Source organism: Eschrichtius robustus, chromosome 12, assembly GCF_028021215.1.
Source record: "Eschrichtius robustus isolate mEscRob2 chromosome 12, mEscRob2.pri, whole genome shotgun sequence".
Classification (NCBI taxonomy): domain Eukaryota; kingdom Metazoa; phylum Chordata; class Mammalia; order Artiodactyla; family Eschrichtiidae; genus Eschrichtius; species Eschrichtius robustus.
In genome coordinates this window covers 52,512,371-52,524,808 of record NC_090835.1, presented here as the reverse complement: position 1 = coordinate 52,524,808, position 12,438 = coordinate 52,512,371, and the positions used below count along the sequence as shown (strand labels likewise).

General features: G+C 47.7%; 1 protein-coding gene across 1 annotated transcript in view; it reads left to right on the top strand.

The window, feature by feature from the left end:
* Positions 1–3,739: 3,739 nt before the first annotated feature.
* CRTAP (cartilage associated protein) overlaps positions 3,740–12,438 on the top strand; it is a 33,496-nt gene continuing 24,797 nt past the window's right edge. Inside the window, exons 1-2 of the mRNA XM_068557606.1 lie at positions 3,740–4,296; positions 10,332–10,481. Coding sequence (XP_068413707.1) covers positions 3,826–4,296; positions 10,332–10,481 — 621 coding nt within the window. The 5' untranslated portion in view covers positions 3,740–3,825. The remainder of the gene's footprint in view (positions 4,297–10,331; positions 10,482–12,438) is intronic.

Here is a 12,438-nt window from a genome sequence, read left to right as displayed (position 1 = left end):
CTTTATACTCTGGCCACAGTAGCCTTCTCTCTGTCTCTTGTACCCTTCTTGTCTCCTCCTCCAGAGCCATCTTCTGTGGGCCACCGGCTTGTGATATGTGGAGGTAGCCTGGGCTTCAGGGAGCTCCCAGAGATTTCCCAAACCCCACTCTCAAAGCAGAATGCCCGGGAAGTGGCATAGAGCTGATGGACTTGGAGGGGCTGGGCCAAGATAATGAGGTTGACTCCTTAGTGGTGACCAACACCAGATGATATTTCAGCAGAGGACACAGTGCACGTATGACAGTTTCTCTCCATTAACCACACCAGGTTGACTTAAACTGACGTCAAGGACAAGAGAGGAAGCCAGATGAGAAGAAAAAAAGAGGGTACACTTCTTGTTAGTGGGACTGAACTCTTTTCTGTTTATTGGCCCCTTTGTGTGTCTGTTTTGGAATTGGGGTATTGACTTTTTCATGTTCTCCGTACATTAAGGATATCAAGCCCCAAGCAAGATGGTCACAGATTGGGCAGGAGTTTCCAGGGGACCAGGTAAACTCCCGTCCCAGCTCAGCTCTCTCCACAGGCTTCCCCCAACTCCCACCTCCCCCCACCACCTCCACGACCCCATTCAGGTCTCTGCTCAGACATCACCTCCTCATGCAATCTCCCACCCTCCCCCATCCCATCCACTTGTTTCATTCTCTTTACATCACCATTGCAATTTTTTCCCTTAAAAATTGTTTTTAAAATAACAAAGAACTGTAAAATAATATCTTTAAAATATATGTATGGCATAAAAAAATGATGCAGTGAATGTTCCCATACTCACTCGCATCCCCTCTCCCTCCTGTGACCCTCTGCCAATTCCATGTCCTTCCTTCCACCTTACAGGAAACCACTCTCCAAAGTTTTTGTTTATGGCTCCTTTTTCATTACAGTTTTACCCTGCGTGTTTGTATGAAATAAGACTGTATTACTTGCATTCCTAAATAATATTTTGTGTACTTTAGCATATTTTTAAACTTTTAGACAAGTGGAATCATTCTTTTTTTCTTTTTAAGGTTGAACTGTGTTGTTATGTGTACCTGTAATTCTTTTATTATCCTCTGCTGTAAAATATTCTCCTCTGCACACATCCTCTCTCTCTAAAAAAAAAAAAAAATCCACTCTTCTGTTTTTAGACAGGTTATTTCTGCTTTCTGCTATTAGGAACTGTGCTGCTGTATCATACCCAAAGCACTTATTAATTACAAAAGAAAAAAAATGAAGTGGAGAAAATGGATACGACCTTAACAAGGTAATCAAAATTAATGTCACCGATAAGGTGATAAGGTAAGACAGTGTGTTCCTCCTGTGACAGCCGAGAAGGATGGTATTCTAGTCCAAAGAGCTTAATCTGAATCTAATCATGAGGAAACATCAGAGAAACCCCAGTGAAGGGCTTTTTATAAAATAACTGGACTGTGTTCTTTTTTAAAATAGACTTTAATTTTTAAAGCAGTTTTAGGTTTGCAGCAAGACTGAGTGAAAGGTACAGAGATTTTCCACATACCTTCCACCACTACATACACACAGCCTCCCCCGCTATCAGAATCCCATACCAGAGTGGTATATTGAGTACAACCAATGAGGCTACTTTGACACATCATAATCACCCAAAATCCATGGCTTACATTAGGGTTCACTCTTGGTATTTCACAGTCTGTGGGTTTTGACAAATGTATAATGACATTTATCCACCATTATAGTATCACACGGAATAGTCTCACTGCCCTAAAAATCCTCTGTGCTGTGCCTGTTTATCCCTCTCTCCCCCCAACACCTGGCAGCCACTGATCCTTTTACTGTCTTCAAAATTTTGCCTTTTCCAGAATGCCATATAGTTGGAATCATACAGTATATAGCCTTTTTATATTGGCTTCTTTTAGTTAGTAAAATGTATTTGTTTCCTCTATGTCTTTTTTGCAGCTTGATAGCTCATTTATTTTTAGTGCTGAGTAATATTCCATTGTCTGGATGTACCACAGTTTATTTATTCATTCGTCTATTGAAAGACATCTTGTTTCCTTCCAAGTTTTGGCAATTATGTAAAAAGCTGCTATAAATATTTGTGTGCAGGTTTCTGTGTGGACATAAGTTTTCAATTTATTTCAGTAAATACCAATGAATGTAATTGCTGGATGGTATGGCAGAGTATGTTTAGTTTGGTAAGAAACTGCCTAACTGTCTTCCAAAGTGGCTGTATCATTTTGTATTCCCACTAGCAATGAATGAAGAGTTCCTGTTGTTCTACATCCTTGTCAGCATTTGGCGTTGTCAGTATTTTGAATTTTGGCCATTCTAATAGGTGTGTAGTGGATCTCATTGTTGTTTCAGCCTGTATTCTTATACAGTGTCAATGGTATGACAAGAAAAGCTGAAGGTTCAGATTCCAGAACACTAGGTAAAAGAGACAGCTAGATTCAACACCGGATATTGGACCGCCCAGGGGGATAAAGTGCTGTAAAAGACATTATTAGGACAGTTGACAAAACAGGAATAGGGAATATAGATTAGTCTTCCATCAATGCTAAGTTTCCTGAATTTGATCATTGTCTGTAGTTTAGTTCTTAGGACATACATATCAATGCTAAAAGATTAAGGGGTAAGTGACCTCATGTATGCAATGTACTCTCAAATGATTCAGAAAAAAACATAGAGATAAATATAGAGAAAGGAAATGTGGCATAACTTAGCAATTTGTGAATGTGGATGAGGGCTATACAGGAATTGTTTCCACTATCCTTTTAATTTTTCTGTAAATTATTTATTTATTTTTAAAAATATTAATTTATTTGGCTGCACCGGCTCTTAGTTGCGGCCCACAGGATCTTCGTTGCAGCGTGCAGGATCTTAAGTTGCAGCATGTGAACTCTCAGTCGCGGCATATGGGATCTATTTCCCTGACCAGGGAATGAACCCAGGCTCCCTGCATTGGGCGTGCGGAGTCTTAGCCACTGGACCACAGGGAAGCCCCTCTATCCGCATCTTTTGATGCACACATACAAGTTTCTCGAGGGTATTCTTTTATTTATTGGGTTTTTTTTAATTTTAAAAAAATTTTGGCCGCACCGCTCCTGGGATCTTAGTTCCCCCACCAGGGATTGAACCCGCGCCCTCAGTAGTGAAAGCGCCAAGTGCTAACCACTGGACCGCCAGGGAATTCCCTCGCCAGCGTATTCTGAGGAGTGGAATGGCAGTCATAAGGTGTGTGCATCTCCAACTTGATTAGCTTAATAGTTTACAAAGCGCCACTGACATCCTTATTAATTTTATTAATGCATTGTCTTTCTCATTGAAATGTAAGGTCGTCGCAGTGCCATCAAAGTGTAGGCCGTGGACCCGCAGGATCAGTCTCATCAGGGTGCTGGTTAGAGTCGCAGATCCTCAGACCCCCATCTCAACCAGACTTGCTGAATGAGAAACTCTGGGGTCACGGTCCAGGAATCTGCGTTTTCACAAGTCCTCTAAGAGATTCTGAAGTGTAAGCAGCGCTGATCTGTGATCCATTAGGGCCGCGTCTGGCTTGCAGACCGCCCTCTATAAAGGAGCGAACAGTGGAGCCCGGGATGACGGGTTAGATCGTGCAGGAACTAGAGGGCAGCGCCTCTCCCCAGGACACCCGCTCCGCGCTGGCAGCTTCGCCCGGACCCCCGGATTGGGTGGGGAGGGGCAGCCGGACGGGGCGGGCCGGAGGCTGGCGTCCCCGCCTCCCCAGCATTCGGCTCGCCGCGTCGCTCAGTCCTCCCGCTTCCTTTCCTTCTCGCACCCCTCCTTCCTTCCTTCCTTCCTTCCGCCGGGAGCTATGGAGCCGGGGCGCCGGGCGGCCGCGGCGCTGCTGGCGCTGCTGTGCGCTGGCTGCGCGCTGCGCTCAGGGCGCGCCCAGTACGAGCGCTACAGCTTCCGCAGCTTCCCTCGGGACGAGCTGATGCCGCTCGAGTCGGCCTACCGGCACGCGCTGGACCAATACAGCGGCGAGCACTGGGCGGAGAGCGTGGGCTATCTGGAGATCAGCCTGCGGCTGCACCGCCTGCTACGCGACAGCGAGGCCTTCTGCCACCGCAACTGCAGCGCGGCGCCGCAGCCCGAGCCCGCCGCCGGCCTCGCGCGCTACCCGGAGCTGCGCCTCTTCGGGGGCCTGCTGCGCCGCGCGCACTGCCTCAAACGCTGCAAGCAGGGCCTGCCGGCCTTCCGCCAGTCGCAGCCCAGCCGCGAAGTGCTGGCCGACTTCCAGCGCCGAGAGCCCTACAAGTTCCTGCAGTTCGCCTACTTCAAGGCAAGTCCGCCTCGCCCCGCCCCGCCCCGCCCCCAAGCCTAGGCCCCGCCCCGCCCCCAAGCCTAGGCCCCGCCCCTAGGCCCAGGCTGTGTCCATCGGTCCTGGGCCGCGTCCCACCGCTCTTTCTTGAGTTAGTTCTTTCCCACCCCGCGCTGCCAAAGGACGCCTTCAAATCCTGTTCCCCCTATTCTTCATCTTCAATAGAGATGAAAATACTTTTCTTGAAGGGTTGTTCTGAGGCTGAGAACGTACATAGAACGCCTAGCACAATGTTATTTGAAGACAGACTCCTTTTTTGGTATATGCCATTAAAATCCCATTTCTCAAGTGAGTGGTGCCTTTCAGTAATAGGGCTGAAGAGGACCTGATGAGCCGGCCAGTCCCTTTTAAAGAGGAAATTAAGGCCAGGAAAGGGCAGGGCTCCTTGGAAGGACACTTCCCTGCCTGGAGGAGAAGAAGCTGAGCGCTGTGATTCATCAGGGCTGGCGCTCTGGGCTGGCTGTCCTTCATCTAGAATGTAACACAGTTGTCTTCCTTCTTTTTGTGGCTGCTTACATTCTGCCTGTGATTGCTGGCTAAAAATAGCCACAAATTGCAGTCTCTATCCTTTAAGTCCTTACTCTGGGGACCCACAAGTTTTAAGAGGGCTGAATTCCCTGTTACTGGATAAACAGGTTTTAGCTTGGTGGGTCTTCACCGGGTTTTGCCAATAGAGACCTCTCAAAGTCCAGTTTCTACTTTCTCTAACCGAAAACGATTTTTTAAACTTTGCTTTCAGTCTTTGCGCTGCAAGATCTGTTTTTCATATTTCCCTGAAACGGAGCTGCGAGTCTGTTGCATTCATATGAGCCATAAAATAGCAGAAACCCTAAATAGGAGAAAAACTGGGTTATTTCTATGCCTGGTTACAGCTTTATATAAGTATCAGATTTGTGAATGTTTGTCCTGGCAATAAAAAAAAATTTTAAAATAGAACGGGGATAAGATTAATACATTTCCAGAATGTATGAAATGTAGAAGTGATGGCTGACTCATACAAGCGGTATTTTTTACGCTAAAAAGGACTCGTTTAATCCTCTCTTTTTTGTAGAGCTTTACAGCTCTACAAAATACAAATACAGTCTGAGCCAAATTTGAGTCACATAATCAAGGGGAAAACGTTTTATTTTTAAACCTGGAGAATAGTGGAAGCTCTGATTTCTTTAATATACAGATGACTTTGAAACAAGTGCTGTAGGGAGGAGGGGACTGCAGTGCTACAACATGACCAGAAGGCAGGGGTTTCCTCCATCCTGGCATCCTCAAAGGTTAGCAAGTTCATAGCTTCTCTCAAAACCCTTTGTAGGTCTTGTAACAATCACTTACTTAAAAGTCAGTATAGGGGGCTTCCCTGGTGGCGCAGTGGTTGAGAATCTGCCTGCCAATGCAGGGGACACAGGTTCGAGCCCTGGTCTGGGAAGATCCCACATGCCGCGGAGCAACTAAGCCCGTGAGCCACAATTACTGAGCCTGCGCGTCTGGAGCCTGTGCTCCGCAACAAGAGAGGCCGCGACAGTGAGAGGCCCGCGCACCGCGATGAAGAGTGGCCCCCGCTCACCGCAACTGGAGAAAGCCCTTGCACAGAAACGAAGACCCAACACAGCCAAAAATAAATTAAAAAAAAAAAAAAAAAAAAAAGTCAGTATAGGGAATTCCCTGGCGGTCCAGTGGTTAAGGAGGCTCCGCACTTCCACTGCAGGGGGCATGGGTTCGATCCCAGGTCAGGGAATTAGGATCCTGCAAGCTGCGGGGTGCAGCCAAAAAAAAAAAAAAAAAGTCAGTATAATACCATCCGTCTTAGTATTTTGAGATCACTTACAGGGCAGGGAGAAGTTTAGAATTTTATAAATAAACCAGAACCTTCCCTTAATTGCTTCAACTGAAAATCACTGAAAAAGTGATTTGGGGTGATGATATTGTATGGCTGATTTTTTTTTTTTTTCCATAATGGTGTTTATATTTTCAAACTCTGTTTCTGGGTAGAGAGGAAATAATTGGTGACAGGCACATTCATTCTACCTGGCACCTGACGGCTGGTGACAGGTACTGGAGATGGATGGTGCTTCCTGCTCTAGCAGGATCTGAAACCACGGTAGGTTTCATGCCCCCAGCCTGACTTAGGTTCACGTCATGAGCTGTGGGTTCTCTCTGTGGCCGCCATCTCCATGAAATGCTCATCTTCCCCACAGGCCGAGGAACAGGTGGGCCCCAGCGCTTTATCAAATCCTTGATGACTGTTGAACTCTGAGCTGACAGAGCTGGCTGCCTCGCAGGCATGCTTACCCCCTCTTTGCCTGGACCTGGACTCTGTCCTCACCTGGTTGAGGGGTGGCTGGTTTGGCAGGTGACTGGGAGCCTCTCGTGCAGGTGGCTGTCTCTCAGGAGCCCATGGCAGGGTAGGTTCCCCCACCCCCTCCTTCTCTAAAACCTGCCTGGGGTCTGTCAGAGGTTTAGCTGTCAAGATGTGGCCCCATGCTCCAGCTGACAGAGCTGGAGTTAAAAATGAATAAAATCATCCTTCAGGAAGGGATTCCATTCTGTAAAACTCAGGTCCTGAGTGAGAGGCCTTAAAAATCCCACTCTGTGCCACTCTTTCTAACTGCTCTTCTGAGAATCAGAGAATCTAATTTCATTGGCACATGCTTTAAAAAGGACTGCATTCATACTCTTCCCTTCCTTCTGGCTGCCAGACTGGCCTTTTTCCAGCCAGGAGTATAATAAAGCTGTCTGTAGAACTCTTTCAGAGGCAGTTCTGGGAATTCCCTGGTGGTCCAGTGGTTAGGGCTCTGTGCTTCCCCATCCCCCATCCGGCCCCCCCCCCCCACCCGCCCAGAGTTCCATCCCTGGTCCATGAGCTAAGATCCCACAAGCAGCCGGCAGCAAAGCCAAAAAAAAAAAAAAAAGGCAGTCACACTCCAGGTCCTGGCATTCCCCAAATATCAGCACTGACTTCTGGGAGTCTGTCCTTATCACCACCCATCACTCCTCCAGGGCAGCCACTGCCATTGTCTTCAAATGACTGGGCTCCCATTCTGGGGCAATTTTGCACAGGTATGTGCTATCCTTTGCTTCTCGGAAATCCAGAGTGTGCCAAGTATCCCTTTATTTTTCTCTCTCCAAACTGAATTCCCTAATTCTTGCCCCCGAGTGTCCCTCTAGATTGGCTAAAGGAGTCTCTGTGCACGAGATCCGGGGGCCTCCTCCCCCGCCCCACCAGGTTGTGCTGTGATACCAGGGGACCGAGGAGCCAGGACATCGCGGGGGGCCCTCTGTTTGCTGCTCGTGTGTCCACACAGGGAAGTGTCCCTGTCCTCGGCTGCCCACCTCTTGAGCCTCCCGCCCCCAGAGCATCCCATTCCTCTCTAAGGACTTCTGCTCTACTGGGCTCCGCCTGCAGGTGCCAAACCTGAAGGTCAAGGGCCACAGACCTTGCTGCCCCTGCAGACCCGAAGGGGGACTTTCTTCTGGCCTAGAGGATTCCTCTTCCTCCCTCTTCTTCTTCCAGGCCAGTTAGCTTCTTCCTGCAGCTCCCTCTCCTGATTTCCTCCTCTTCCCATACTTGCCAAGTTCTCTCAAGAGTACAGGCGCTGGGCTTCCCTGGTGGCGCAGTGGTTAAGAATCTGCCTGCCAATGCAGGGGACACGGGTTCAAGCCCTGGCCCGGGAAGATCCCATATGCCGCGGAGCAACTAAGCCCGTGCGCCACAACTCCTGAGGCTGCGCTCTAGAGCCCACGAGCCACAACTACTGAGCCCGCGTGCCACAACTACTGAAGCTCGTGTGCCTAGAGCCCGTGCTCCACAACGAGAGAAGCCACCGCAATGAGAAGCCCGTGCACCGCAACGAAGAGTAGCCCCCTCTCACCACAACTAGAAAAAGCCCGCGCGCAGCAACGGAGACCCAATACAGCCAAAAATATATAAATAAAATAAATAAATTTATAAAAAAAAAAAAAAAAAAAAAGAGTACAGGGGCTTTTGTCATGTTTCTGTGTCCTGACCAGACAGCTACCTCCCATGAGGCAGTGAAACTCAGAATCAGCTGACCACCACCTAATGGGGAGAAGAGAGAGAGGGGAAAATAGAGGGAAACATGAATTAATTTCATGAAAATATTATGCAGTGGTGATGTTACATCCAAATCACTGGTACTTACCAAGTCCTGCTTTGTCCCAGGAACTGTGCCAGGCACCAGGAGTGCAGACATGAATGACACTGCGGGGTCCTTCAAGGCTCAGAGTCTGGAGGGGGAGACAGACACATTAGCTGAGACCACAAAGAGGTGTGAAAAGCAGGGAGACAGAACACAGGATGACACAAAAGATGCTATCATCAAAAAATTCACAAACAATAAATGCTGGAGAGGGTGTGGAGAGAAGGGAGCCCTCCTATACTGTTAGTGGGAATGTAAATTGGTAGAGCCACTGTGGAGAACAGTACGGAGGTTCCTTAAAAAACCAAAAATAGAGCTACCATATGACCCAACAAATCCACTCCTGGGCATATATCTGGAGAAAAACATGGTCCGAAAGGATGCATGCACCTCAATGTTCATTGCAGCATTGTTTACAATAGCTGTGACATGGAAGCAACCTAAATGTCCATTGACAGATGAATGGATAAAGAAGATGTGGTACATATATACAATGGAATATTACTCAGCCATAAAAAAGAATGAAATAATGCCATTTGCAGCAACATGGATGCACCTAGAGATTGTCATACTGAGTGAAGTAAGTCAGACAAAGAGAAATATCGTATGATATTGCTTATATGCAGAATCTAAGAAAAAAGATACAAATGAACTTATTTACAAAAATAATTATATACATTTTAAATATAATGTATTACATATATTACATTATATATTATATAGTGTATAAAATATATTAGTACACATATATCCATGAAATAGTAAAGTTACATGTCAACATGTCTATCTGCAAGTATTCACCTGTAGACCCATGTATATGATGTGTGTGTGTGTGTTTGTGTGTGTATCTATATGTATAGATAGAGGAGAGAGAGAGGAAATGAATCCATTTGCTACAGGTTGGGTCAATTACTTGAAATAAACAGGTCATAAGGAGGCACATCCCCCCACCAAAAAAAAAGAGTCTCTTGATCAAGGTTACGGGAATAGGGGGGGCTCACCTGCATGTCCAGTACGTAAAGGCAGGGATTCTTTCCCCCTGTTTTGCTCATTGTTACAGACCCATTTCCTAGAACAGTGCCTGGCATGTAGGAGGCTTGCAACAAGTATTTGCTGAGTGAATGGATGAGTAAGTGAGGAGGTGGTGGGAGTCACTGAGAACAGTGAAGCGGAGATTCTGTGAGAGACTCAGGAGAGTACTGATACATCTGTCAAGGTTCTGGCAGAAAAGATGTGATATAGTCATACTGGGTAATTGGAGGAACATTTAATAAAGCAGTTATTTACAAGGGCTAGTGACAGTGAGGTGTGACACTCCCCCACCCAGGCCAGAAGGGGCGAGGGAGAGACCAATTGCTGGTAGCCAGAAGGAGAGATACCGGAAGGAGAGGCCCCCTTTGAGAGGGGCTGTGACCTTCAGTTAAGGGAGCGACCTTGCAGGGAGGGAGCCAGGACACTAACGGCCCAGCCTTATTCTCTTCCCTTCCTTCAGTCTCCTGTTGGGTTCCTGTTGGGCTCCTGTTGGAGCTCCTCATTGATGAACCCACTGGAAGCTAGGGGGCAAGGGAGTCCGCTGTGACAGCCTGTACACCAGCCTCCTGGGCAGGGCAGGGTAGGGTGGAGACTGCAGGGCGTAGATCGGGACAGGCACACAGAGGCCATCTACTCACCTGAAGGGAATGAACACTCTTCCAGAGTGGCTGGACCAGGTCTTGCTGGGGCTTGGAAATCACTGAACCCTTAGCTTCCAACACTGTGTAGAAACACAAAGTTGCCGAAGGACAGAACAGACGTTCACACTCACCACCCATTGAGTAGCTTTTCTCTTTCTTCTTTGTACTTTAGGCAAATAATCTTCCAAAAGCCATTGCAGCTGCTCACACCTTTCTACTGAAGCATCCTGATGATGAAATGATGAAGAGAAACATGGCTTATTACAAGAGCCTGCCCGATGCCGAGGACTACATTAAAGACTTGGAAACCAAGTCGTATGAGGTATATTTGCATTTTTACACAGTGGTTAGTTGCAGTGCGAGTTGTCAAAGAAGCGTATCTCAGTGAACATCTATTGACATCAAAGGACCGCTAGTGATTTTTGATGACATTTAATGAATATTATGACAATAGAAATGATTGCCTTTTTAACACCTAGTTGATCCATTTAAGAATGCAATTTTACTTTCCATGATGATTTTAAAGCCACTTTTTTTTAAATGCTACATTTTAGAAATATGGTCATGTGACGGTAGAATAAGATGGTAGAATAAAGACGTGTCTTGGAAATCATCTGAAAATGACCAAGAATAGGAGAAACAGAAATATAATTCTCCATTTCTGATGAAGCTAGGAAACATATATATTTATACACACACACACACACACAACTTTATATCTTAAGTTGCAAAGGAAATAGAGGCTCTAGGAGGACTGACTTGACAGATTGGAGGCTACTTAAGTCTCTGCATCTGCAGAGGGGAATTCTGATGAGAATGAATGAGGACAATCAGAAGAGGAAGAATCTAAGCCCTTTGAGCACTTACTGTTGTCCGGCCCTGTCGAGCTCGGGCTCTGGAGGTGTGGGTACCAGTGGAGGGTGGGCAGGGTTGAAAACAGAGGGATGTGTTGAAAGTACCCATGGGAGCCGTTAGATCCTAAGGTCTGACTCCAGGGTTTCCTATCGTGGGACCAGATCTCAGGCTCACTTTTTCACGGGTGGTGACCCTCAAACGTAGTGGGCGAAGTCTCTTTCCTGGAGCCCTTCAGTTTTCCAGGGAAGAATTCTCCAGCCTTCTGCAGGGCTGGTGGGGTGTCCGTGCTTCTCTACTGGTGTCTGAGAGCCAGTCTGGGGAGAGGGATGGGGGTCTCACAGCTGAGTCGGAGACCTTACCTGCTTCCTGGTTTTCAGCCCATGCCTCGACTCGGCTCTGCTATGCCTGCTCCCTGGCCCCTCAGCCTTTATGGGTAGAGTCTCTAGAATAGACCACCAGTCTCTGGCAAGGAGTGGCTTTGGGAAGTGTGGTCCCTTAGGTGAGCAGGTGGGCGCTGGTGGGGGAACCCAGGGTTCCAACAGCTCTGTTCAGACTTTCAGCCCTGCTTTCTGTCCCATGCCTTGTGCCAGCCTCTGTGGTCCCTGGTGCCTGCAGGTGCCTACGAGTGTATAGCTCACCTGCTCTGAGGTCCCTCCTCTCTGATAATTCGGTTTTTTGCCTTTCCAAAAGTTGTTGAAATCTCTTGTCTGCTGCTTGCTCCTTTCCCATTCTCCCATAAAAGGACTGAAGTCTTTTTACTTCCTTCCCTGTCATTTTTTGGGTAGGGTTTGGGGAGCAGAGCGGAGTGCATGCGGCCAGTGCACTGGGCTTCACTGCAAGCAGCTGCACCCTTCTTGCCCTCTTTGGAGTCCTGCTGGGTGTGGCGGGCTCCCCCCTCCCCACCATCCCCACCGTGCCCAGGGACTTCCTCTCTCTGCAGGGCTTTCTTGCTGCTGCCGCCCTGCCATTTCTGCAGAGCCAGCGGCCTGGTGTTGCTGCTCTTTTACCCAATCTCCAGGCAAAGCCCCTTCAGCTCTCTGTCTGTCTTGTTTCCAGGGGATGCTGCCTGCCCAGGAGGTATAAGGAGACCCACCTTCTTAACCTGAGGCCTTAAGTTGGGTGAAAATTTCAGGTCCCAGGGGTGACCCTCAAATACCCCCATTCCAGAGCAACTGAAAACAAAACTACAAATAGAGAGCCCCATGCGTATTTCAAGGCCTGTCTTGGCCCCTCCAATTTAGCAGGTTTCCGCATGCGTCCAAGATCTCTACTTATTTCTTGTGAAACCAGGCTGCTTCCTCAGCCCTAGTCATTTCTTTTACCTGCTCCAGGCAACAGTTAGCAGAAAGTCCTTGACGTTTCCACTATCTGGCACGCGGCTGCCCTCCCCAGGAACTTATACTGATGTATGGCACTGCTAGTTC